The 27,132-nt window shown below is 38.3% G+C and overlaps 3 protein-coding genes and 1 long non-coding RNA gene across 7 annotated transcripts; 2 read left to right on the top strand and 2 right to left on the bottom strand.

The window, feature by feature from the left end:
* The first annotated feature begins 1,827 nt into the window (after positions 1–1,827).
* Positions 1,828–6,533, top strand: LOC148420856 (uncharacterized). 2 transcript variants are annotated; one of them, XM_088420475.1, is made up of 8 exons: positions 1,828–2,038; positions 3,828–3,998; positions 4,125–4,237; positions 5,089–5,218; positions 5,299–5,558; positions 5,734–5,868; positions 5,974–6,051; positions 6,219–6,533. In XM_088420475.1, the coding sequence occupies exons 1-8, from the start codon at positions 1,981–1,983 to the stop codon at positions 6,366–6,368; spliced, it is 1,095 nt and encodes a 364-aa protein (XP_088276601.1). In that variant the 5' UTR covers positions 1,828–1,980; the 3' UTR covers positions 6,369–6,533. The 2 variants fall into 2 exon arrangements, with proteins under 2 accessions (XP_088276601.1, XP_088276600.1); XM_088420474.1 differs by having other exon boundaries at positions 1,830–2,038; positions 5,734–5,819; positions 5,904–6,051.
* A 2,316-nt stretch (positions 6,534–8,849) lies between these two features.
* Positions 8,850–15,952, bottom strand: LOC148420855 (uncharacterized). Of its 3 annotated transcripts, none has more exons than XM_088419542.1 (7): positions 15,754–15,952; positions 15,506–15,662; positions 14,206–14,304; positions 13,308–14,102; positions 11,706–11,848; positions 10,520–10,629; positions 8,850–9,941 (listed from the first exon to the last, which is right to left on the bottom strand). In XM_088419542.1, exons 2-7 carry the CDS (start codon positions 15,609–15,611, stop codon positions 9,806–9,808), a joined length of 1,389 nt encoding a protein of 462 aa, XP_088275668.1. In that variant the 5' UTR covers positions 15,612–15,662; positions 15,754–15,952; the 3' UTR covers positions 8,850–9,805. The 3 variants fall into 3 exon arrangements, with proteins under 3 accessions (XP_088275668.1, XP_088275669.1, XP_088275667.1); XM_088419543.1 differs by having other exon boundaries at positions 15,506–15,583; XM_088419541.1 differs by having other exon boundaries at positions 8,851–9,941; positions 15,506–15,679.
* Positions 15,953–18,022: 2,070 nt separating this feature from the next.
* Positions 18,023–22,167, bottom strand: LOC148420854 (N-acetylaspartate synthetase-like). The gene is made up of 4 exons (XM_088418601.1): positions 21,897–22,167; positions 20,585–20,816; positions 19,751–19,915; positions 18,023–18,575 (listed from the first exon to the last, which is right to left on the bottom strand). Exons 2-4 carry the CDS (start codon positions 20,796–20,798, stop codon positions 18,193–18,195), a joined length of 762 nt encoding a protein of 253 aa, XP_088274727.1. The 5' UTR covers positions 20,799–20,816; positions 21,897–22,167; the 3' UTR covers positions 18,023–18,192.
* Positions 22,168–23,475: 1,308 nt separating this feature from the next.
* On the top strand, positions 23,476–26,687 carry LOC148420853 (uncharacterized). Its single transcript, XR_015866057.1, has 3 exons — positions 23,476–23,631; positions 25,540–25,682; positions 26,166–26,687. It is a non-coding gene; the product is annotated as an uncharacterized LOC148420853 (long non-coding RNA).
* Positions 26,688–27,132: the final 445 nt, after the last annotated feature.

Genomic DNA, 27,132 nt, shown 5'->3' with positions numbered 1-27,132 from the left:
CTCTCTTCTGCTGAGCTAACATCTAAACAAACAAACACGTATTGTCCGCACGTAACAAAGACTTTCACGACCATTATGCCTTTTTTGGCAATGTGGAAAAACGAACATGTCACAACATTTTAAACACAGAACAACACTGCAGTGAGAACACACAACTCTATGCTGCCCTTAAAAAAAGCGAAAACAAAAACGCTTAATGTTAGGCATAGATTCACAGTAAGTAGCAACTTTTATTTATTCCCAAAGCTCGTCAATTACAGCACGTTCGAAACAGGCCACATATTTTATGCCTTTTCGAAGGGTGCTGTTACTGGTCCCGCAGCGCCCCCTGGTGGCATGGGGAATTTTCGTTTTGTGTCCTGCAATACTTCTCAATCGTGTCTGATTGCAGGTCGCAAAATGGGATGTTCGATCACCGTTGCCCCCTTCTGGTATGAATACATTATTTAATAAGCGTGAACAGACGCTGTTGTGCTTTTCAGGTACTGCCCCCATTCTACCTTCTCTTCCTTCTTTATTGAACAAATGTTCGAGATAATATCAGGCTCTTCAATTGCTTTCAAACAAATGAATACCTGAAAAAGTAGATTAGCTCGATCTGCACTTCATTTATCAACAATGAAGTAAGGAAATTATCTTTGTTCGCTGTTGAGGGACATCACAAAGTTATGGGAGCCTTGAAGAGAAAAACGAACTTCTTGAGGTACTCAGACAAGGAACAAACATCCCTGTGGGTTATATTTTGAGCAGCAGTATGAAAAAAAATATGTTTTCGTAACATTAGGGACATGGACAGTACGTCAGCTAGTGCATGGACTCAAAAAGAACAGCAACATCCCGTGTAGTTGGACAAAAGTATATTATTAATATTCATTTGTAATGCAAGTGATACCTAACTATTAAAGACTGTAAACATAGAGCATTTGTTTCTCGTCAGTGTCACACATTGCAAAGAAAAAGCCCGTGTGTTTTCTCCTCACGCACTCCAAAATCATGCATGGCAGGTGTATTGGACACACTAAAATTTGTCCTTAAGTGGGTGTCCCGCCTACTGCCCGAATCCAACTCGCTGGGATAGGAACGAGCAAGCCTGCGATCCTTGATGGGATAAGCGGCTCTAGAAAATGGATGGCTGGATGGACACTATTAATATAGATAATGCGAATGTGTGTGTGTTTTTTGTTGTTGTAAATAATAAGTCACATAAATTGAAAGTACATTATGAGATTCAAAGTAACTTTGATTTCAACTCATACAGTACCATCTAAGGATTTCACTCAAATAGTTTCTGTATCAACACTTAAGAACATTACTCAAATATTTCCTCCAACATGTAGCAAATAACATGTAATAATCTACACTTGTACAATGTGTTACAATATGTTCTTTTTAGTTCAGGGTATCGTTAAGAGTTAACAGCACAGGTACTGGATCAGAGTTCTGTGGATTTTTGTATCTCCACCAGCAAGGCCATGGGAGTTCAATAAGAGGCCACCTTGTACTACAGCAGTGCTTCTCAATTATTTTTTGCAAAATCCCCCCTTGGAAATAGAAAACTCGTCCCCACTCTTCATTATCTCGAGAAATTATATGAGCACTGTATACCTAAAGCTGTAATATGAACAAAAGAAAAATGCAAGATAAATCAACTTTCAACAGCTTTTAATAACTTGTTTTACAGAGCTAGTCTAAAATGGGGGGAGGGGGGGTGCTTTTGAAGGTACAGGGCTTTTTATTTATTTTTTAACTGGGCAGGCTACGCGTTTTTGTTTGAGCTCCAAACATGCACGTTGTTGTCACGTGTGTTTGAGGGCGTTCGTGGGGCGTGTCATCACACGCTGAGGATTCTCCATCCATTTCGTATGTATATGCAAACCTCCTTGCTTGCTCAGTCGAGTCTGCCTCTCCAAAAGTATCACAGTTAAACACCTGAGCAGAGTGCGTCTCTCATCCCTGTGAAGGATCGCGGTAGCGGTCACCATGATGTCTCAACGTCTCCTGCTGGCCTTCATCAGCTTTTTGCCTCCACTTGTCGCCAGTGAGTATGACGTTACTTTGTTGTCCTGTTGACGGTCAACTTTGTAAACAATATTATTGGTCTTTAATAGTTATTTGTAAACTGTTCTCCAGCTCGCAATCGGAATCAGAATCGAATTTGAATGACATAAAATGTATGAAAATGTGCGCGTGAATGGTCTATTTGGTTAAAAAAGCAGCGTGAGCCACACCATGGGGAAGGAATAGTTCGAAGATAATTTGAACATGTCGCTCGATTTGCAATATGGAATAATAATAGTAGAAAAAAGGTGTATTTCTCAAAATTGGACAGCGGTATTTAACTTCATTGTATTCGATGCAACTGATGGTCTGCCGTGACCGTTACTTGACGACTTGGAAAGCACGAGAGTCAGGTGCTACATACACTGTTGTACTGAATCGTTATTTGTAAGATTTTATAATCTTTTTATTAACGATTCAGTACAATTGGCATATTTTATAATCTTACAAATAACGGTTCAGTACAATTGGCATATTTACTGAACGTTGTGGCGGACACTAGGACCATGTCTCTCACCCAGTAGGCATGTCGCTATGATCCTTTGATGCTTTGAACCTGTTGGCTTTGTCTTTACTGTTTTGGACTGTTGTATCAGTTTTGTGATGGCATGCGAAGAGTAAAGATCTCCACTAGCACAGCAACGCGTGGTTTCTTCGCCTCGCCACATTGGTGGCACATGCCATCACAAAACTGATTTCATCACAGCGCTAGCCAGTCTTTGATGTCATGTAACCTTCTGGCGTACTTGTTTTCTTTTGTTAAAATACTGAAAAATGACGATGCCTCTGTCCTCGGCAGAACTCAGCATGAAAGAATGACCAAGGTGGTCCGTTTGCAGCACTCTTTTTGACCACTGGAGGATGCCACGTTTGCTTGTTTTAAATTCTCTAACTGTTTAGACATTTTGTCTTTATAAGACGTTTTTGTTCTGTCCTTCTTTAGAAATACGGGTGCATACTCTCTCGGGAGCCAAAGTTATTATCCGAGCTTTCCTTTGAATTAATGAGATGATTTGGTGTGTTTACACTGGTCTGGTTAGTCTTGGTTGGATCCAAAACTAAAAGTGTAGTCAAGTTTAGGAGTTGTATTCTTTGTGATCAAAGTCAGTCTTTAGTAGACAAAGTCCGTCCACCTCATCGCTGATTGGTTTATTTAATGATTTGCTCGACCTCAGAAATCCACTTAAAAATGACTCTACAGTTGGGAAATACATATTCTATATAATATGAATTTGTATTAATGAAGAAGCAGAATCCACTTATTTTTATCCATTTTAATCCATTTGTCCCAGGAAATGACATCACATTTGCTCAGGGTTCAGAAAATGGCACAGCTCAGCTTGCAAATGTCACAGGACATCTCGAAAAGGTGAGCTATGATTGGTTATTACTTGAGCTCTGCGCAACTGTGATTTCATCAAGCTACAGAAAATGGCAAAATAGCCTCCCTTTGAGATTGATAAAAATGGGTGGATTTTACGGCTTATTTTTTTATTCTGCAGAGACAGCATTGATCAGAATGCTGTGTTTAGACTTGTGGGGATGCAAAGAGCATTTTTTTTTGGATTGACTTACCCTTTAAACAAAACACTTTTGTGCATGATCCAGGCGTCAAGATCGTTTTAATATTGAAGAGACACTTCTTGAAAAACATGCAAAAAAGAAGGGAAAATGGCCGCTCCCGCCAAAAAGCGAAGCTTACCTGTTAATAATATGTAAGGGTTTGCATAAAAAACATGTCAAAGGGAGTCTTCAAAATGTGTCCCCAGCCAATCCGGAAGCCCGGTGCGATGAGAGGAACGGGTGGAAGTCATACATTAATCATTGCTATCTCATCAAAACGGAAAATTTGGATTGGTTTGAGGCCGAGAGATACTGCGCCACAAGGAATGCTCACCTTGCAAGTTTCCACTCAGTGGCAGAGTTCGATTTTTTGACAAGTAAGCACCCACATGGCAGCAAGAATTCCTGAACTTTCCAGAAATGATCCCACAGTTTTTCAGACACAGCAATTGGTCTGCTGTCTGTCTGCTCAAACTGATTGCAACTGTTCTCCTTTCTCGAAGGTCTTGTGAGTGAGAAAGGAGCCTGGAATGTATGGGTTGGAATGACCATAGAATGGTGGAACATGGTGTTCTATTGGTATAAGGACTACTACTTTTCTGACAACACCGTTCCGGTAAGTCAATCATGAAAGGCATTCGTCCTAATAGTTGACGACTAAGCTGGGAGGTGATTACAAGGAAAAAGTCGACATGCTACGTGAAAAAACTTTTCCTAAAAATATTTTTTTTCCTCCCAAGACCTAATGTTGAGACAAAAAACACATTTAAAAAAAAAGTCACTTTACAAGATAAGTCCAAAGGTTACAAGATGAAAATACCATTTGGTTATAGTTTGTTTGTATGTCAATCAATCTATCTATCTATCTATCTATCTATCTATCTATCTATCTATCTATCTATCTATCTATCTATCTATCTATCTATCTATCTATCTATCTATCTATCTATCTATCTATCTATCTATCTATCTATCTATCTATCTATCCATCCATCCATCCATCCATCCATCCATCCATCCATCCATCCATCCATCCATCCATCCATCCATCCATCCATAATTTTTTTGCATACAAATTGCCTTTGAATCTTCAAATGTCAAATAACGTATCAATAACGTAATACTAAAACACGTTGCAATCATAAGATAGATACAAAAAAAACTGGGCAACTAACGCAGCATTACATTAGTGACTCAATGTGAAGGAAAGGTCATCACACAATCAGTGACAATTGTAACATAAAAACCAAACTTTGTAATAAAATGTAGGTTGGGTCAAATGTTTTCATCCAAACAACACACCCTAAAATTCTAGAATTTGTTCAAATGGAAACTTGAATCCATCAAGGAACCTGGTGTGAGAATGAGATGTCCCCCTGTACGACAACCCCTTTGTATTGTAATATTGTAAGAAAAGTGTTCTGAAATGAATGACTTGCTAAGGCCATCTTCCCATGTGATGCGCAGAACTACTTTAAGTGGTCTCCGGGCGAGCCCAACAACCACAAGAGGGAAGAGAACTGCGTTGAGTTACGTACCGTTGGAAATCTCAATGACCACGGCTGCTTTTATCGTAAGGGGTTCATCTGTAAAAAAGGTACTTTCTTGAACGCTTGCTAACTTAGTATATCTTTGAATGTGGCCGCTCTGATTTTAAACTCTCATGCACTCCTACAGCCAAGAACTTTTGCCCCCCTCCTCCTAGTTGTCCTCAATGTCCTACTTTGGTCCCTATACCACCCATGAGTTGTCCTCTCACCACATGCCCAACTCTTCCATCCACTACTACTTATCCGACTCTTGCTCCTACTGCTGTTCCTCCTCTATGTCCTATTCTTCCTCCTGTCCCGCTGCCAACATCAGGAACAGGTAACATCACTCGATGGAATCAGCATGAAGTCAAAGGCCCGTGCATGCTTCTTGTGTCGTCTCATACGGTGAGTTATGGCTTTTTGGTGTGAACGGCTAACACCGTTGTTCTTAACGCCCAGATAAACGATTTTCTGTTTTTTTAAGACCTAGCTTAGTACTCGGATTTGAGCCTTTTAACAATTTCGCAGCATTTTCGACACAATTTGGCATTCCTCACAGTTATAAATTGTGTGCACACAGATCGGATTTGCGGTTGAGCTTTTGGGCCGTCTGACTCAAGGCCGCAGCATCGTCATCCGAGGACAGGCCAAACCGTCGGCCGAGAGGTGCTTGGCCACGCGCTCCAAAAAGAATCATGTTACCGTGACAACAAAGGTTTGGATTTTTAGACATCCGAACGAATGTTGCAGGTTAAGCTTCAAGCTGGTCACCGCCAACGATGTTGCACTGCGCCTGTTTTTTCGCATCAATGGTCAAAAGATGGTGATGACCTACAAATTGAATGATACCGAAGACAAGGAGGGGACCTTCCCCATGGGATCCGAACGGGACTTTGAGGTTACATTCATCACTACACACGCCTCCTGTTCCCGCATTTTCTGTTTGTTGTTTGGAAGCAAGGTGGTCTAATGGGCTTCATTTCAACTTTGATATTGATTATCCATTATCCTTAGTTGAAGGGCTCTTAGTCCGCATGTGGCTCACTCCATTGCCTTGTTGTCCAGATTATTATCCAGTGTGATGTGGAGTACTTCCGTGTGACCATTAATGGGGGCCACCAGCTGGATTTCACGAATCTGGGCCATGAGGTACCAAGCATCACAACGCTGAAGATGTGGCGTGACCTGTCGCTGATGGACGTCAGGCTGATATGAGGTCATTGCCATGAATGAATTGAAAGTTCTACTTCCTGCCTCAGTCTTGTTACCATGCTAACAGCTCTTTAACTGCGTTCTAATTTTCACCAATAAAAACATTGAAAAACGTTTGTTTGTAAATGTCAATGTTCTAATTCTCACCAATAAAAACATTGAAAAACGTTTGTTTGTAAATGTCAATGGTTGTTTGTCTCTGTGCCCTGCCATTGGCTGGAAACCAGTTCAGGGTGTACCCTAACTTCTGCGCAACTGGGACAGGCTACAAAATGCCTGGGACAGTTGTGAGGACAAGCGGTCAAGCTTAATGGGGATTTATGGGAGTAATCGCTGCAATAACATGATTGTCCATGCAATAAAATGCATTTAGTTTAACTTGCCGTTTGTAACAATAGATATTTATACCGTAAGAAATTACATGGAAGTGTTTTCAAAATGTTGCTTCAACATTTTTTTTTCAAACTGCCTGGTTTGAGCAACAACATGCCTTCAGCACAGACTGAACATACCTGCACGCTTTGAAATTTGTTTTTGCACAAGAAGCCCGCTTGTAGCCGGTTCGCCTCGTTTTAATGCCCAGGCGCGCTTTTCCGTTTAATAGATGAACTACGAAGGTCTTCCAAATACATGAATTGTAATTTAGTTTTGTCATGTTTTTGCCTCCTGCCAAAGCTTGCGCAGGCCCTGCTACATTTTCGCTCTCTTTTTAAGCAGCGTCTGCAATGCTAGAAAATGTCAGTTAAAGACTCAAACTTTAGATTGCTTGCAACCCATATAGACTGTATAAGTGTATAAACGCCCCCTCCACCCAAGTGCTCTTACAAAATATAGAAAGCTGCAAGGCCAAATTGACTTTTTACCCCCCTGTATTGCACACACCAAAACCAACCAATCAAATAATGTACTGCTAATCTAATATGTTTTTTAACTGATACATTATTAAGGCTTTTGCTAAACACGACTAGGCCATTTTTTTTTCAGGATTTGTAGGTAGGAATCGGCTCATAAGTCAAAATTCCGTTGCCTTGTCCTGCAGGTATGACAATAAAGGCCTACTTCATCTAGACAAACAAACATTCAAACATTTAAAAATGGTCTTGGTCACTCTTCCACAGGAAACAAGCGTGTGTGAAAATGTTCACCCAAATGGCAGCTAAATCAAGCGTAATATGTATTGTAAATGTAATACATGTATAATTGTTTGTAAAATTCGCTGTAAATCACCAATCTTCTATCACTTTTAAGATATTTGCAGAACAGGCCTGCGGGTTACTCACGTGATCTTTGGGCTCTTCGTTGGTGACCCCTGAACTAACATATATTCTCTCATAGTTTTTTTCACGGTGATATCTTTCCCCCTATTGCGAAAACGACTCACACATTCTTCAGTCTTCACTGGTATTTAAAAAAATCGACTGTATTGGGTCTGATTTTCAATTTCAGCGTTTGTGTGTGATAGCAAATTTTCATTTCAGATTTGAAAACAAGGATTTTCAAATCCACTGCAGTCTTGATTTTTGCCAGAAGAGGTCACTCACTTATAGCTACAGCTTTCAGAATAGTCTTGCTATTGCTCACAAAGAAATGCATCACAACAAGAAAAAAAAACAAAAAACAAGGGAAGGGTGGCATATCTCGAAAAGAAACGCCTTTTCACCTGCCAATATGAGGGTGGACCCATCATCTTGAGAGGGTGAGTTGTAGTTAGAGGGACAGGACACATTTTTCTTTGGTCTTCCAGATCCCATCTTGACCGCCACAAGTTCACGTCACCTGCCATCTCTTAATTAATCATCGAATTGAAGAAACTGCAAGCTGAAAACGCCTTGCTACCTTATGGAAATCTTGAGCATCTAGAACTCTTTTTTTCTTTCTCTGTTACTGGTTCAGTGCCAGATACGCCTGACCTAGTAGACTCGAAGTGATACTATAATTTAGTTTTGTGTCCCAAACGCTATCTGAAAACCGCAAATTCATTCGCTAATAACCTGTAGTTTATGTAAATAGCTGCGCCTGAATTGACAGGGTCAATGGTAATTGTTTCCTGGAAGTGCAAGTGCCTCACTTGCACCTTTGATTTAAAGTGTGATTGCAATAATTAATAGATTGTTTTATTTATTTGAAAGGGCTCGAATTTATCCGTGTGCCCTTATGTATTTTTCTTCATGAATTAATTTTAAAACGCTCTTTTCAACCAGTGACGGGAGTTATAAATTAGCTTTTTCTTAAGAGTATATTCTCAAAATCAGCTGCAAGCCTTGTTTTGTAGCTTATTGGATGGCCTCTGTACGCACATAAAGTACCGTTAATACAATGAAATGAAATCACTTATAACTGTTTTCTGTGGATTGATGCAATGAATAAACTTGTCCACTTAGAGTCGCCTTACCCTAATAAAAACAGCTTGGTGCTTTTCGCAGTTACGGATGTTGATTCACCGAAAACGGTCAAATGATTCTAGATTTGTTTTGCCAAGAGTATTAAGATATATTTGTGACACATATATTTGCTTGAAATAAATCTGCAAAGCCCTTACATACGCACATACACTGCTACATGTACTAAATACAGCTGATGTTGAAAAGAATCAATCTTGTTTTGTTGTGTTTAAAGAAGCAGAAGCATTTATACACGCACGCACGCACGCGCGCGCACACACACACATACTGTATATATATATATATATATATATATATATGACATCATAATTACTTGGCTTTTTTTGTCTAATTATTTTCTTTTGAAAGTATAGGGATACTCACATGACTGTCGTCATATGAGTTCACAAAGTGCAAGAGAGAACTGTAACAAGGCATCAACAGGAAAAGAAATAATGCCGGCTTATGTACAGTCTTGGTACGTAGTAAAACGTCCCGGTGAGCTTGAGGCTAAAACCGAGAAATGTTGCTATGCCGTACGTCTGCAAACCTGCACTGGTGGGATTGGACCATACACACATTATAATGCTGGACTACGACGGGACTTTTAATTTTAATACACACGATCAATACAAAAGATAAGGTTGACATGTCCTAACATATCGGAGTACATATTATCAAAAACATTCAAGCAAATAAATCAACTTTACATTACAAAACTGCCGTCTTCAAGAGTACTTATGCCCAAAGAACCTCGGGTTTAGAGAAGAATTTAAGTCATCCTGATTTAGGATGACCAGATTTTTCAAATTAAAGAGTGGAACGCATTTTTCTTGAAAATGATACCTGCAATAAATTCTCACCAGAAAGTATCTATTAGAGGGGACAGATTCAAAACATGCAATATATTGTTTGACCTTCACAGAATGCAAGACTTACTTTAGGAACGTAAAACAGAAAACTATCCATAAGTCTTTCAGGCGAATATGGTCCAGTACAAACAGGGAATACTCGCATTCCAGAGTCTATCTTCCAACAGTGCGTACTGGGAGACTACATCTACATCTCACACACCCAATATCTCTGTGAACTACATTTCTCATCATTCCATTCAGCATTTCCTGAAGTACGGTGCCAAAACTCCCCACAGTCCTGGTTGCCATTGTAACTGTTTGGCTGTCCATCCGCCCAAAATCTGTAATGTCAAGAGAAACAATATCATGTTCAAGTATACGTATATTAAGGATAACGTTTGGGTCATGAAAGTCAGATGAGGCTTTCCATTCAATTGGTTCACAAAAAAGGTTCAGCTCATGAGGCACAAATGGCACAAATTACCCGAATGAGCAGAACTTTGAGAACTTTGATAACATGCGTGTTCATGGGAGTCCAGGATGGAACACGGTTATTTCATACAATGGTCCTCAGGAACTGTGCTTTTCAATTATCGCCTGGATCAAAGATACAAACTGGCAGAAATGGGCAGTCGGTCGGTCGATCCCATTATGTAGGAGCAAAAGCTTGCTTTTTACTTGGAGTGTATGTGCTCACATCAGAATTTTGTATGATATAACCGTTTCTGTAAATGACCTTTGGAAAAATCTCTTCGGAGGGTGAAGGGGGCCTGATTCACAACGATGTGTTTACTTACGATCGGATGCGATTGCTTGTATTACACTAAGTCTCTGCACAATATGGCTAACCTTGCTTCAGGCCACCATCCCCACCACAAATAACCCTTGATCAATGTTGTAAATACAGCAAAATGCTTACTCTAGGGTCAGCGGGGTCCCGTCCACCCACTTCCATTGACCCTCTACTCCCTCATCAGTCACTCCCATCCAGACCTCTTTGTTATTTGAAAATAATCCATTCACAAATCTCTAGAAAAAAGAAAAGAAAACGGAAATGTTAGTTCTTCATACATTGTACAGTGCTGCACACAAGACCTGCAAATTGATTGTGAAATGGAAGAAACCAACTAAAAAGTTGGTAGACGATGTAACTTCCAGTTTATAGAATGTCATGTGTTTTTTTCCAAAAAAATGCAACCTACTGTATGTCATATGGAAATGATCTATGTGCATGTCTGATCCGATGACTTATATTTGAACCTTCCGATTGATTTAATTGATTTTTTTCCCCTCGTAGAAGATGATTTGTAGCTCAGAACTCTCATGGCATTTCCTGACAAAGACTAACAAAGAAACTCATCTACAGCAATGTACTCCCACAGGAGGTGCGGTAGTATCTTGCAGGTTAAAATTTTAAAAGTGAGTGGATGTCTCTCTTCCCTCATAATTCAAGTTGCCTTCCTCACCTCACTGAGAGTACCGAAAAGTTTACTTTCTGTTGATCGAACTTCTTTAACATTTCTTGAGCCTCAGAAGCATTTTCCAACCAGCAGATAATACAAAAACACAAGACATTTTCAGTAAAAGCACAATAAAACATTTGGAGTATTCTGGTATTCACAGAGATTGACTAGGGTTTTTTACTTTTCTTTTTTTAACTGAAAAACAAGCTCAAGTGAGACTGCTGATCTTGAGTTTGTGGTCAAGCACATTCAGACGGCATCAGTTCTCCATTTTAATAGTGAGCCAAAGATGAGCCTTCGAGAAATCAACACTTTGAGAACTCAACAGCCATCTCTTTAACTTTGAGGTTATGAGAGGCAGATTTGCCCACTTGCACCTTAAAAAAAAAAAAAATGTCCAAAATGGAACAATGCTCCTCTGCTCCATCTTGAAGGAGGCTTACCAATGCTGTGTCAACAGCAAACTTTATGACTTTATTCACATTTATAGTGGCTAAAAGTTCTCGATATTTTAATGTCACTTCAGCCCTCGTGTTGTGCAAGTCCAAGACTTTTTTTTTCTCAATGAAGTAATTCTTATTTAAAATACTTAGTATGTTACAAAGCAAATTTGAGCTACTGGTACATAGGGAATCAACCCACCATTTCATCGTTGCTGTTTATGATGACCAGGTCTGCTCCTTTTGACTGGCAGTAGTTTCTACTCAGGTACCATGTCTTCTTGGTAGTAGAACCAAAGTAGCAGTTCTTCTCAAACTTCTTCCAGGAGCTGGGACAGACTTTCGCTGTAATGGAATGTTATTACTTGATAGGAACAAATAATATCATGAAACTTTGTTAGCTTTGTATAAGGAATAAATTGCCTTCGGGGGAGGAGCTTCCTCACATGTAAACACAAACAGAGGAGCGTCGCCCTCATGTTTGTGACGTAACTTGCTTTAAATACATTGAATTAAATATCAAAGTAGACTCCTTACAGAAATAGAACCCAGAATTGATGATTAATTCTCCTTAGTGATGATGGATTACATTTGCATTGCTTTGTTTTTGTCATGTGAAGTGTGATTTCAATAAAATAAGTTGTAACATGTATAAACACTTTAAAGCATAATTAACAGTTGTTGATTTCGATTGCTATTTTTATTGTTTTTTATTTGGTTAATGTTAAACGTGATACAGGTTTAAGGCAGACAATTTTTATAGATAATAATCTTATTATCATTATGTTGAGTGGGGTGGGGGCTCGAAAAGTTTTCTCTATCCTGAGGGGGGGCTTGGCAAAATATAACTCCTCCCAAAAACGTGTGTGTTTTCTGATTAAGACAGGTGGGAGTACATTACAACTTCTGCCCTCATTGGTCGATGGTTGCGCTGGTAACCAATCGCGTGTCTTGCAGGACACTCAAACATGATTTCAAGAGGGAGCTAGGCACTTCTGTACGACACGGGATTAGCTCCCGGCGCGATCATCGACCAATGAGGGCAGGAGTTGTTATCTCCTCCCGCCCCAACTCCCGCTAGTGAGGTTGTCCGAGAGGGCTGTGCCGGTCTCAATCAGAAAACACACATGCTGTTGGGAGGAGGAAAGAGGTTTCACCCGATCGTTGGAAATCTCTTACCTAGAATTCTTTTGTATCAAATTGTAATTTCAAATGCAAACTCTGATTGTTATCATAATTGCTCCAGCCTTAATTTAACTAGACTTCCGGGCACCGCTAATATAACCGTGGCTCTCCGTGAGACTACAGCCAAATTTACAGTTACCGTAAAAGGTTTAATAATTTAAGGTTTAAGTAAATATGTAATTGGACGTCCAAGGAGTGTCTGTGGCAAGTGCATTGTTTCCTCATCTGTCGCAATATAGCCCCCCTACCCAAAAAAATCCACGATGCAGTGAGGGCCCGATAGGTAGCAAGGGATCATTGTATTTCTGCTGGCATGCAGGCCCTTTTGCCATCTACACATACAAGTTCAAACATGTAATGCACAGTACATTCTGTACAAAACATGTGTATTTTTTTTCTTTTATTTTTCCCTTTTTTTTAAATAGAAGAATCGATGTTTTTCTTGTTTTTCCAGGGTCTGCACTTTGTCTTGATAAACAGATTTATACGTATGCTATACAGTCACACACACGTTAATATCATACACATCCGTCCATTTCAACGTGTCTGATATTGGCATAAAATGCAAATACTTTTTAAATAAAGTATGTTCAATACTGTAAGCATTGTTCCGCCTTACCGTTTGCTGTGGTGTTCAGTATTGTGACGGTAGCCCGCAGCTGGTCAACCTCAGCAGTCATATTACTGATTATCACCCTCTGCTGGTCCCTCTCTTGAGTCACATTTTTCAAATGGCTTTCAAGATTCTTTTTCTCTTCAATTGTGGAATTGTAGGAGGCCATCAGTTCATTAGTAGCTTTGGCGAGTGTGTTGTAAACCTCCTGGAGCATTTCTTTTTCCAGCGTTAGGTTTTGGTGACTGCTTGCAATGCTGTCCCTCTGGCTGGAGGAGGAAGCGTATCGTTCCTGTAGATGCTCAACAACCTTGATCAGGTCGTTATAACTTATTTGCAGCTTCTCTTTTGACCTTGTTACGTTGTTGAATTTGTTCTGCAGATTGTCCCTCTCTTTAATCACAGAATCGTAGTTGGTCTGTAAGACACTTTTGCTCTTGCCCAGTGATTCGTACTTTGTTTGTATTAAGTCCTTGGCTGTCGACAAGGCATTGTTATTAGTCTTCAGCTGCTCCTCACTGGCCTTAAGCTGCTCCAGTTCTTTGCTTAGAGCAGCATTACTGGCTTGCAACTTGCTTTGACTCTCTTTTAGTTGATTTGCTTCAGCTTTTAGTATGTTGTTGTTGGTTTGTATTTGAGTCGTCGATTTAGACATGAAGTTGTAACTTTGTTGTAAATGTTCGTGGTTGACTTCGAGATATCTCTTCTCGTTCTGTACAGTCTTGAGTTGAGACTTGAGGGTCTCTTTTTGCCCTCCAACAGCTTCTAATGTCTTCTGGTTTTCTTTACCCACTTTCCAGTCTGCCCCGGAAAATGGAAGATGAATTAAAGTTAAGCAGTTGGCTTTATACGGTTGATAAACCTTTGACATCTGTGGCGAATAAAACCGTAAGGGGAAACTTACAGTGGATAGATTGACCGATGAGCCCAGCCACCATGAAAAGACACATCAACCCCAGGAAAAGTGTGGCAGCCCTGAAAGGGCTGTTTCTTAAGGCGTAAACTGAAGAAAACATATGTAAAACAAGATTTGTAAAGTGGCATTTATAATGCATCTTACTGTGAGCTAAAACACGATTTCACATATGTTACAGGAATATAGTGGTAGGCAGAATAAATAACTTCTCATCACTATGATGACAAAATGTATCATGAGCCTGTGTATGCAATCTGTTGAAATTCATGCAGAATAAGAATGATTCATGAAAGCATCAGCTATGAAAGTCTAAATTTTACACGGAGTAAAGTATTGCCTCAAAGTGACAAAATTGAGTCAAGATGATTGTTTCAGTGTGCATACTGTTTATGTTTGGTAGTTTAACTTAAGGTTTATCCTTTTTAAAATAAATTCCTTGGATTCACATCGACTGGATTTTCAGATTTAATTTGATGGTATTTACATTCGAAACAGGAACACGCTGGAGGGATTATAACAATTTGTGTATGTGGCTTCCAGTTTTTAACAACAGGGGCCCACTAGTTGCATTCAAGTAATGCATATCCTTGGGTTAAAACAAGTTTCCGTGAGAAACAAAACAAATCAGACATCGACAGCGATTTTGAGCCAGGACAAACACCCTAACTATGGATGTCTCCATGACCATGAAGGCCTCGTTCTTTGGTTAGTTTGCTCATAAAGAGGAAGGGAAAATATGTGTCCAATCAGTTATTGAGAGGCCACGAGATCTGGTCAAAGTGTGTTGAATTCACATGAGTTTCTTAATTGGCAAATAATGATGATGATGATAATGATATATATATATATATATATATATATATATATATATATATATATATATATATACACACATACAGCTATATTAGTATAGTATAGTTCTTAGTATAGTTCTTATTTCACTTTTGTCGACACAAGATGGTGATCAATGCACTTGACAAAGCTTCACTCATAAGCCATACTCATAAGCATAATGGCTCATTATTTTATATCAAAATAATATTTACCTTAATGATTTTGAGACACAATTATCACTTCTCATTCATTTTCCTCGCAGCATATATGATGTGTGATTGTATATAATATACTGCGATGAAAAATTGTTCATGTCGCCGAAAGAGGTAAAACTGTCACATTAGTTTTAGTCCCAAACTCATTTGCGAGGAAAACTTGCTTAAATGACAATAATAGGCACCATTTTATGACGGTTATATTTATCAAGCATTGTAACAAACCGGATTTCTTTTACCTGAAAACTGAAGCTTGCTGCCATCCACTAAAAGTCGCTTGTAGTCGCCATTCCCATCATCTATGTCCATCGTTGTCTCTGAAGAAATTTGGCTCTTAACAGTCATGTTTGTATCTGCTTCCTCTTTGTTGCTGAAGTAAGGCGAACTCACAGTGTTCTAGCGGCACGTTTTTACTATATGAATATAACCCTTGTCATTGATTTGGAGAATTTTAGATTGAAATTGTGTAAAACTTAAGAAGACTTACCACTCCTTGCAGTCTTCATATAAATTGTCAAAAGTTAAATCAGTAACGCTTTAGTGAAATTAGTGCAGTTAATTAAACCGTTCTTAGCAGTGTTGTCAGTTTGAGTCAGTCACGCATCACTCGCCGATCTATCCTGTGTTTGTGAGTGTGAGAAATAAACCCGTTTCTTGAAGAAGAAACGGATGCAATTGCGCATCAACTTGGACACTATTTCACAATCTGAAACAGTGTCCGGAAAAAGAGACTCTCCAAGTCACAAACATGCTGACTGGTGCATTTTGTCCACACAAAAAAAGTCAGTTGCTAAACTTTTTCAAACTTGTAATGTTCATATGATGACTCAAAATATGCTGGTTGAATAGGTTCACAAATGTATATATTACATTTGTGTTTTTATTTTCTGAATGCTCAACTTTAAAAGTGATTCATGTAGCAAAAGAAGTCAAACTATTAACCGCCAATGCAAAACCACTGATCGTTTCATCAGAAATTTCTGGAAGATGTTATCATTCTTTCCTCTTTTTTTCATGTGTTTACAGTACATTGTGATCACCTAGAACCCCAGAAAAATTGTAAAAACTTTAATGGCATTTATTTGATTGTATCTATCCTCAATTTGAACACTGGCAACATGGACGCGGTGCACTGCACAAGAATTAAAAAAAAAAAAAAAAATCATCTGTACTGTAAACAAGTCTGATACTTTGGTACACCTAACTACAATGCACATTTTAAAAATAAAATCCAGGAATCCCTTTTTAAAAGCAAGCATTTATGATGGCACGGAGAAAAAACAATTAAAAACATTTCCCACCACTGATTTTGCTTAAAAGCTGTACAACTCATTTAATTCGACTCATAATTCATTCAGCTCCTCCCTTATTTCTTGTCCTTTGTATTAATGAAAAGTTGTAACGGGGAGGATGCTTAGAGCGAAACTGATGGTGTGTCTATGCTCAGCCATATCTATTTAATAAAATATATATATATATATATATATATATATATATATATATATATATATATATATATATATATATATATATATATATATATATATATATATACAGTCACTAATAAGAAATAAGTTGGTATTAAGTGATCCGACAATAAAAAGAGGCATTTTGAAAGTTTTTCTAATTAGTTAAGGAAAATGACCTAAAAAAAAAAACATAAATGATATGCCGTCCTAGAAAAATTCAACAAGTTTCAGGTTGAAGAAATACTTGCACAACCAAATTGTGGTACTATTTCACAATGCGAAACAATATCAGGAAGAAGTGATTATACAAACCACAGAGATGCTGAATGTGCAGCTGAAAAAAAAGTCTGAGTCAGTTGGTAAACTTTTCCCAACTTGTATTCTTCACACAAAGAATGGAGTGCTTTATAGAACACAATAAACTTACTGTATGTATTATGTATATTTCTTTTCTGCATTTTAAACATCCTCAAGTGCGCTTCAGTTATTTTCAAACAAACAGTAGAGGAATTTAATTATTTTATTATGTATTCCTTTTTTAAACTTTGCTTTTAGAAAGAAAATAAAGACCCTGTTGAATGATTTTGAAGATTTGTTTTTAACTGCACACAGTGGTGTCTTGACATACAAGTGTGCCAACCTATGCATTTTTCGAGATACAACCTCACATTTCAAGAAACATCCTTTAGTCGATTGTTTTGTTTTGTTTTTTGCTTTGATTTTAAACTGCACTGAACTCAGCTCACTTCGCAAGAAGAAACACTTTGCGAATGATTACCCTTTTTTTAAATTTTACAATTACACATGTAACCCATTTATAATTAGTACATTTAAAAACATGTTTAGCCACTTGCAGTCAAGAGAAAATGACATAACTTGTGGTGGAGGGTTAGGTAACGGCTAATCACAGCTCAGCTTGTGAATGTCACATGACCAACAGGTGAGTTGTGATTGGTCCTTACCCTAGCCTTGATTATGCGTAGTGATTTTAAAAAGTATTAATCATACTTGAAAAATAATTTCGTTAATTCCCATTACAAAATATTAACTTTTTCTGATGAAAATGGCCTCAATTTTCTCAATTGCCTCAATTGAAAATGATGCAATTTGCTGAAAGTGGCTATATATATATATATATATATATAAAGAGATAGAGAGAAAGAGACGGGTAGCGCACTATCAATGCACAAAAATAGCTAGAGGCGACATCAAAAATCAAAGACTAAGCAAACAAGACACAGATGTTTGTGTGTGTGTGTGTGTGTGTGTGAGAGAGAGAGAGAGACATAATATTTAATATTTAATGTTTCATATTTCATATTAAATTTTGAAAGTATAGAAGACAGTCCTATAAGGCAAGCAATCAAAACAGTTTTTTACAATTTTAAAATGTAATAATTTTGAACTTTGTCAAAATGCGTTTTATGTGTGCCTCTTGTTTTTGTCTCTCACAGCAGTCAATGTGAATTTAAAGGCATGCTTTTCACGTCCAGTCTGTAGTGATGATAGTGTACCCTATAGAATATTCTGGCCAGTAGAGATGATTCTGCACCACCTGCAATATATCCATTTGTGACGCCACAACACTGGAATCCCAGATGCCGGTAGAGCTGGTGCGCAGCGGGTGAGTAGGCCGTGGTTCCCAGGACAACAGTAGTGTATCCCTGAGTGATGGCAAACTGGCGAACTTTCATTCCGAGGGCAATACCCACGCCACACCTCCGACACCCGCGGTCAACTGACATGCGCTTCAGTTCAGCAAAGCCTCCTGCCTTTTGGCCAACCGCTGCTACAATACCTGCTACTTGGCCATCCAACACTGCGACCCAAAGGCGGGAATCTGATGAAGAGAACACATGAGAATCTAAATGGAAAAAGAATAAAAGCTTGATTCTGAACTTCTCTGCATGGGGCTTCTTTTAAAACAACAATCGATGCTATTGTGTGGGAAAAGGTATTGAGTGGATGAGTTGATGTGACTCATTAACATGTTGTTCTCTTGCACAATGGCAAATTCAAAATCTATTAGCGATATACCCTTGCTATTTCACAATAGACCCAAACATTTTTACAGGCTGCACCAAGGAAAGTAATATTCAGCAATAATGCCACAGTCCTCAAATTTCTGAATCACACTCATTACTGCTCACATTTGCATTTTTTTTTTTATTTCTTACGCCTAATGCCTGTAGACATCTGGGATGGTCACCAGCAAGCCAGCGAACCCAGTGAGGATAAGCGGCAATAGAAAATGGATGGATGGATGGATGGATGGATGGATGGATGGATGGATGGATGGATGGATGGATGGATGGATGGATGGATGGATGGATGGATGGATGGATGGATGGATGGATGAAACTTTGATCCTGAGGCCCGTCATGTCATAATTTTTTCACAATTTCCTGAAGCTGAAACATCCCAATTATCGCATTGGCAGCATACTCATGTACCCCATTGAACATGTTTTATTTGCTTCGGATCAGCGTATTTGACACTGCGTTCCAGTAACTGCCAAATAGTAACATTGCGAAGCCACTGAAGTAAAGTGGGCCGAATTTCCGCAAGCTTCAATCGACAACTTGATCAAGTCTATGCAAAGAATATGTACTGTATTTGCACTGGTGTGTTTTAAATGACTGGATTTCTCAACCCTCGCCGCTGCCCCCCAGTAAATTGCACAATTTAGAGTTGGTCTTTTATTGTCACAGACCCTTAATCCTGCTGTTTAATTAACTGTCCCAATAAAATAGAAGTAGTCACAAACACAGATTTATGTAGATCTGTGGGCAATGTTTAAGGGAAAAAAACACACATTTTAGTTTCTTTACAAAGAAAAAATATTGTCTAGTTGACGAAATGAGAGCAAAAACATGTTTTGCACACAAATGTGTTGTACTAATATATTCGTTCACTATATGTAAACTGATATAGTATGCCCCAGCAGTAATTAAAAAAAAAAAATCATGCAAAACTAACAGCAATGCTTTTTAAGGCTTAAACGAGCCTACTTGCCTGATGCAGCATTGTAAAAGTCTTCAATGTGACCCATGTCTTTATTCATGGCTTCCTCCAAATATCCATGAATCACTTTCCTGCTGTAGTAGTAACGGCCACACAGCACAACTACAGGGAGGAGTCCAATCAGCCACCAACACATTGTGAGTGCAAAACCGACAGCTGCTTGGAAAAGAAAGATAAGAGCAGATGTGTGAATGCAGAGATAATAAAGTGTATTCGCCTCATCATCTTTTCTACCAGAAACATCAATATTAAAATGGCCACCGTCAGAACAGGAAGTGTTCATTTTCCTCATTTTACTTCTTTATTTCTAAGTCTCATGCAGATTGGTGTTGCTCCTCAGTCACACTAATCACCCACATACTGTGCTTTGTCAGGGCTATTTGAAATTAAGATGATTACCTTTAATAATCTAGAGCAGTGCATCCCAACCATGGATATCATTATTGGTGGAGAATATTAACGCAAGCACACTTTCTTTTTCTTTTTGTTTTTTTTTTAAATGATGCCTATGGAGACTTTAAAAGGACTAACCCCAATTTAGGAGCAGCTCTATAAAACCTAAAAGCACAAGGATTCTTAACTACATTAATCACATTTGCCTAATACCGAGTTATATGTTTACATGCCTGTCCTTGACAATATTTCTTTGCGAAATTGTTCATGCCACTAAAAAAAACACCATCGGTGCCACCAAGAAGCATGATGAACATGAAGGGCGAGGAAGAACCAGGTTTTATCACAAAAGGAAATTTTAACACCATGGCATGCTGAGGACAAAAATGAATTGTACATGAGGCAAATATACAGAGCTGTAGGTGATATTACCTGTCATCGTCAAATACAGCAGAAGGCTCTCAGGATGGTGTCTCAAGCCTCGGAAGGCCGTGTCAAACACCATCTCCATCATTCCCTCAGAAAAAATCCGTTGCACGTGCGGTTCATCCTCCAGCTGAAAGTCTCGTACAACCAGAGTTGAAGGTTTTCTTTTTCTTACATCTTCAAGTTTTGGGATAGCACTTTCCAAGAATTTTTCCTCCATAGCAACTTTTTGCTGCTGCTGGTTTTAGAAGGATATGCACATTGAGTATGTTTGTTTTCTTCTGATTTTCATAAATATTGTTAGCTAAGAGAGTCACCGATGTGAATGATCACAAGATGGGCAAGTTCTCTGGAAATGATGTGAAATTAAATCCATAAGCAGTGAACTCGGGAAGAAGCAGTGAAACCGTGAAAAAAGCTCAAATGTTCTACATTGCTTTTGTGATTTTTTTTTTTTTTTTTATCTATACCAGTGGTTCTCAAATGGGGGTACAGGTACCTCTGGGAGTACTTGAAGGAACTCAAGGGGGTACTCCAGATTTTAAATAAAACACAACATGCAAAAATCCCTTACAAATAATTATTGTAGTAAATAAATGTTTCAGGGAAATATAAGTTCAGAAAACTCATTTTATGTTTAGTAGGGTATTCAATTTCATTATTTTAAAAAGCCAGATTCACCCCCCATACCAGAATGGTTCGATAGAATGATTTATTTTGTGAACAAATCTCTACTATGATCACAAAAGAGGACACTTTAAATTTAATATTTTTCTGTGTACAAATATTTATTTCTTTTTGAGAATAGTTCTGACATTTTATAATGATATTTAAAGCATTTTTTTTAATTCAGTACAGTATTATGACATTTTAAATCACAGACAAAATATCAAATGTACAACTACAGTTTACATAAAGCAACATTTTCTAGGTCAAACTCAAAGAATTCTTCATGTTTTGTGAAGAATAAACATAATGAATTTAACCATAAGCAGCAATAATGAGTTTCCTTTGCTTCACTCAATAACATTACTGCAATGTAAAACATTCAGGTTACACCAATTGAATATTTTTAAATTGATCAGAGCCTGAATATTAACTGTGAGGGATTACTTTAACATTTTCAAGGTAATTTCTTTGCTTCTCATTCTAATCATCCTGAGTGTGTCAAGTTTGTCAGCCATTCACCGTACAACACCATAGCATGGCTAGCCTGCTCAAGGCTCTCAATGATGTGTGTTCAAATAGATTCTTCCCATTTATTGAAGACGGAGTACATTCAACATTTTTTTCCTGAAAAGAGGTAAGTGCTACTTACCGATAGCAAAATCCTAAAAAGCCATTTGCCGAGCACGAAGACCCCTGCTTGCCTGCATCTGATCTGAAATGGTTTCTTCCCAAACAGGACTGTGTCAGCGACACCTGCAAGTACTTACTAGACTCTTTTATCATGTGTCATCTTAAAACTTCTTTTTTAAATAGCAGATACGTAAGTCCCGATAATCCTCCCTTCATTTTATTGTTAATGAAGGGGAGAAAAACTAAAATGTTTGAAGCATTTACATTTGTTTATCCGAATTGCAGCCTTGTCTGGGTGTGGGCTGGAATGTCCATTTCTAGATAAGCCCCTTATCAAGTTAAAAGGCATTTTCACTCACATTTCAGTTGAGCCAGTTTGCTCAGTTGGTATATACAGTAAACTCGACAATTTATTTTAAACTACTTCCTTCCTTCTATTACCATTATTTTACTGTAAATCATAATAATAATCATCATCACCATCATCATTGTATTTATAAATTTGTAGGCACGAGTTTTCTTTAACCTCTCATCTTGTAACATTGGTCCAAAGTGACAGATCTGAGTTTTTTCTTTGGTCTAAACCTTTGCAATAGTGACGGATGATGTGAATTGATTGCGCTCATACAGTAGGCTATCGATATTAAGGGTGTATTTGTAAATGCCTTCCAATTGTGCTCTGCTACAAGCCAACCCTTTTGAAGCTCCCAACATTGTTGAGTTACTCAAAGTGTCTGGAGCATGCTCCAGCTGTTCTTTCAGGGGACAGAGCATCACAGTACCAGGTAGGAAAAGATGCTGATCAAAGGAGGTCAAAGGATTGACCCTTTGGAGAGTAGTTTCTCACATACCACAAACCTTGTGCAAAGCAAGGGCTAACTATGGAATGGGTAGAATTTTGTTTTGAAAATTAGTGCAGTTAGAAATGGACATTCAAAGTTTATCATTAAGACACATTTACATTCATTTCGAATATGAAGAAAATCTGTAGGATTGTGAAAAATATGACTTTTATTAGAAAAAGCATAAATAATGTTATGAATGGTAAATTATTCACTTCCGTTGACAGCTATAAACATCAAAGATCATTTTCTACTGACTGGCAGTGTGAATTAAAGTGACCCTACAATGAAAGGTCAAAACTTTGAAGCTGTAACCACGTTACAATGATGAATTGTCAGCCAAACACCCACAAAGTGTTATATTCTTTCATTGATGCATTTCAAAGCATTCCTTGCTATTCCGCGCTTTTACACCGGCCCCGCCTTATGGCGACAGAAGAAGTATGTACCTCCCCTACACTGCTTTGTACCGGCCGTGCAAGAGTCAATATACGTCAACCTTAACCATGTCTCTTAGTTTTGTTTTGGCTCCGGAGTTGAGGAGGAGAAATTTTGCACCGAGTCAGCCAAGCTAACAGCAACGTTTCATTTATTAGTTACAGCATTTGATTGTAGAAAATGCCAAAATGGCCAAAATGTGTGTTTGGGAGCACATAGCCGAACAATCAACAACAGTAGTAAATAATTCACCCACTGGCGGAACTATTGTTATGAGTACTGGTTCCCACGGGGACTGATTTGATTGGAGGAATGTGTGTTAGTGAGGTCAGTGTAATGACATTGTTTGGTGTAGTAAAACGGCTTTTTTTGGCCCCCTTTTTCACTCTGCTGGGACAGTCTCAAGCACCTACAAGCCTCGTGAGGATGAGTGGTCAAGATGATGGATGGATGGATGTTTAAACACAGTGAGAGGTGCGATTTTAGCAAAACAAGGCAATTTGCTTCCTTGTTAGAAATATTCCTCCCATAAAACTCACATTTTCTAAGAAATTAAATCACCAATGTGCCAAATAAAATGTATATGCATATATGATAGTTTAAAATGTAATGATATTGCCCCTTTAAAACGCTTGAAAGTTGATCTTGTCTTTGTTGTTGCATGTTTTCGTCTAACGCATCTGTGACGGTGTTTATTCCGGAATCTCACCATTTTTTGTGATTGAACGATCTGAGATTGATTGTTCCGTGCACCGATGATTCAAAGGTTTTAAAACAGACTAAGAGGTCAAGTTATTCATTCTTGATTATGCACAGCTGTTAAGTGAAATCATCATAAATTTTTATTGTCAAGTATTTCATTTTATGTGGGTTTCCTGCAATCTGAGAATGTTCCATCCTTTACAGCAATTTTCGCTATTGCTTAGACTGCCTCATAAATAAAGACTGAGCATCAACTGTTTCTCTATTGGCTCAAGACCGCAACTAGAGCTCAGCCACAATATCCACAAAAAGATACAGTTTATCCATCACTGGTAAAATGAAAAGGAGCCAGTGCAGCAGAAAGTGTGCACACTATCTTTTCTACAGTGTGAAAATAGACTAAAGCAGTGACGACAGAAAGTGGGCGCGATGGGGGATCGGGACAAATGGTCGGGAATGACTCAGATGGGAAAACTCCATAAAAGTCTGTTGAGATGAAATAATAATCCATGTTATACCAGCCTGAACACGCCTGTGACATGAGGGTGGGATCAGTCGGATTCTATATTTAGCTGCGATGACGCTCGTTGTGATGCATGGAAAGTGATACATGAAGAAATGTGACAATGGAGTAAAGGGTGCATTGCTCCATCAGGAGCAGGAGACAAAACGGAAAGAAACTGAAATTAGAGACGTCAGTGAATATTTGATGTATGTACAAAAGATGTGGTACTGAAAACTTTGGATGGATGGATGGATGGATGGATTGGATGATTTGGCATATATGTGGCATTTAGAGTGATATACAGTTGCACCATCATTCCATACACCATCAGAGGTGTTTCTGCTTCTGTTTTTGCCAGTCTCTTAACTAAATAGGAAAGAAATAATAGGTTGAGAACTTGTAAAATGCAGCAAACTCCACACACAATACTAAAGGTACTGTAACATGGTATTTAAATACTTTCCACAGTGTAATATGCAGTGTTGGGGTTAATGCATTTCAAAATTAATGTGATGAATCTGTAATGCATTACTTTTTGCTGTAACATTACATACAAAAAATAGTATTATTTTACTCGGTACAAATGACAGTAACGCATGTTACAATGCATTATAATATATAGCCCCAAATTTATAAAATTAATTGGAGAAGATGAAAACATGATTGCCGTATATTTGGTTGCCTTGAGATGGCACTGGTGTATTGTTGGTATACAGAGAACATTTTCGTTTTATTTGTAAGTTTTTATTCTACTAGCGATCTAGGCATCATTTACAAGTCCAAGGGAGCATTAATACTGTATTTATTTTGAGCATGTAAGTTTACTTAAGTTTAGTTTAAGGTCATTCCACTGGAGGTGTAATGAGCGTAATGGCAAATCCACATTTCCAGGTATGTTGATGAGAGTAATGTAAAAGTAATGCAATAGTAGTGTAATGCCTTGCATTTCAAATACAGTAATAGTTCAATGTAACTAATTACTTTGGAATAGAGTAATAAGTAATGAATAACGCATTGAAGTTTTTAAGTAACTTGCCCAACAATGGTAATATTTGCATTTCAACTACGGCACATTGTCGATTTAATTTCTTATAAATATGTTTTAATAGTTTTAACAATTGTTAGTTTTATGGCACTGATATTTCTAAACAGGAAGAAAAACGCCTTTTTTGCAGAGGACGGCTTACCGTGTGACTGCCTTACCCCCTTCATGATGCCCTTCAATGCCAACAAGTCATGAAACACCCATCCATCCATCCATCCATCCATCCATCCATCCATCCATCCATCCATCATCTGGACTGCTCATCTTCACAAGGTTCACGGATGGTTGAGACTATTCCAACAACGTGAATAATGGGGTCAAAAACATGTGCTTTACTGAGATGCTAAAAAACGCAAAATGATGTCAATACACCACCCTCACTACCACAAGTTCCTTCTATCAAATCGCTCCCCATGGGAAGCCAGTAATTATATCAATACTTCCGCCCAAGGCTTAATTATTTTCCTACTGACATTGCTTGTCCGACTGTGTGCACCCAAACACACATTTTGGCCACTTAGCATTTTCTACAGTAAAACGTTGTAGGTAATAAATGATAGGTTTCTGTTTAATTGGCCGACTCAAAATCTCTGCTCCTCAGCTCTGGAACAAACTAAACAAAATTAAAGGAAAGGGATAATGTCGCCATGAATTTTCTCTTGCACAGGCGGTCAGGGGAGGTGTTGGGGGATACGAATTGCTCCTGTCTTGCTCATGTCGTCATCAGCGCACTTCAAGCTATTTTCATCTGCACAGGTGGGGCTGGTGCAAGAGCCCAGAATAAGAAGGGGATGCTTAGAAGTGCACCAATGAAGGAAAATAACACGTTCAGGCTGTTTTAGGGTGAGAAATCAACATTGAAACATGGGGAAAAGCCTCAAAAAGTTGTCTTTTCATGTTGCTGCCGCTTTCAGAAGTAAATAAAAATCTTCCAAAAAAATTGAAGGAGAATGCTAACTTTCTTTTGGAAAGTATAGTGAGAATTGTAATATTTACTATAGTACTGTTTTTCGGAGTCGTTTTAGTACATTTCTCAGATCATAATTACGTACATACGTATGTACGTACGTACATACAAATTGCAAAAACATCATGCTTACACAGCAAAAGTAATTTCCTCAAAATCATTAGTCCTTCTCTCAGTAGTAAACATCTGCATCATTGAATGAGTGAATCATAACAAGACATTGTGTACGGACAACTGTCAAATTGCTTCATCGTGTTGTTACTAATACAATGTACCCTTAAGGCTTGTTCAAGTGTCTATTGTTGCCAAAGTTTTGATGTCCAGTTATAAATGGAACGTTGCACATACAATACATCTTGAAATTACTATATCGTGGCGATGTGAAAGAAGTGTTTTTGGGGGCATTTTTCTAATTAAATAAATATAGAAAGAAGAAAGGTGATTAAGTCGCAAATTATTTTCCCAACCTTCAAAATAAATGCATTCCAAGGCTGTTTCTTTCATACATTACTTGCTATCCCACATTTTGTTTTGAAACATTTTTCCACAGAACGTTTGGCCTTCTGACAAAATGACAGTTGCTTCACAGGCCGCAGATTCTCTGCAAGTCTCATTGAACTTCTGGCCCAACAGGCTAAAAAAAAAAAAAAAAAGTCTCGTCCTGTAGTTATTCCCCAGTAAATGTGTCTATCCTGCCCAGGTCATCTTATTGTGCCCTGCCTAAAAGGAGAAGCGATTGGTGCTGAAAGCCTAAGT

This window comes from Hippichthys cyanospilos, chromosome 7, assembly GCF_059441005.1.
Source record: "Hippichthys cyanospilos isolate Australia breed blue-spotted pipefish chromosome 7, RoL_Hcya_1.0, whole genome shotgun sequence".
NCBI classification, from domain to species: Eukaryota; Metazoa; Chordata; class Actinopteri; order Syngnathiformes; family Syngnathidae; genus Hippichthys; species Hippichthys cyanospilos.
This window is presented reverse-complemented; position numbering and strand designations above follow the sequence as displayed.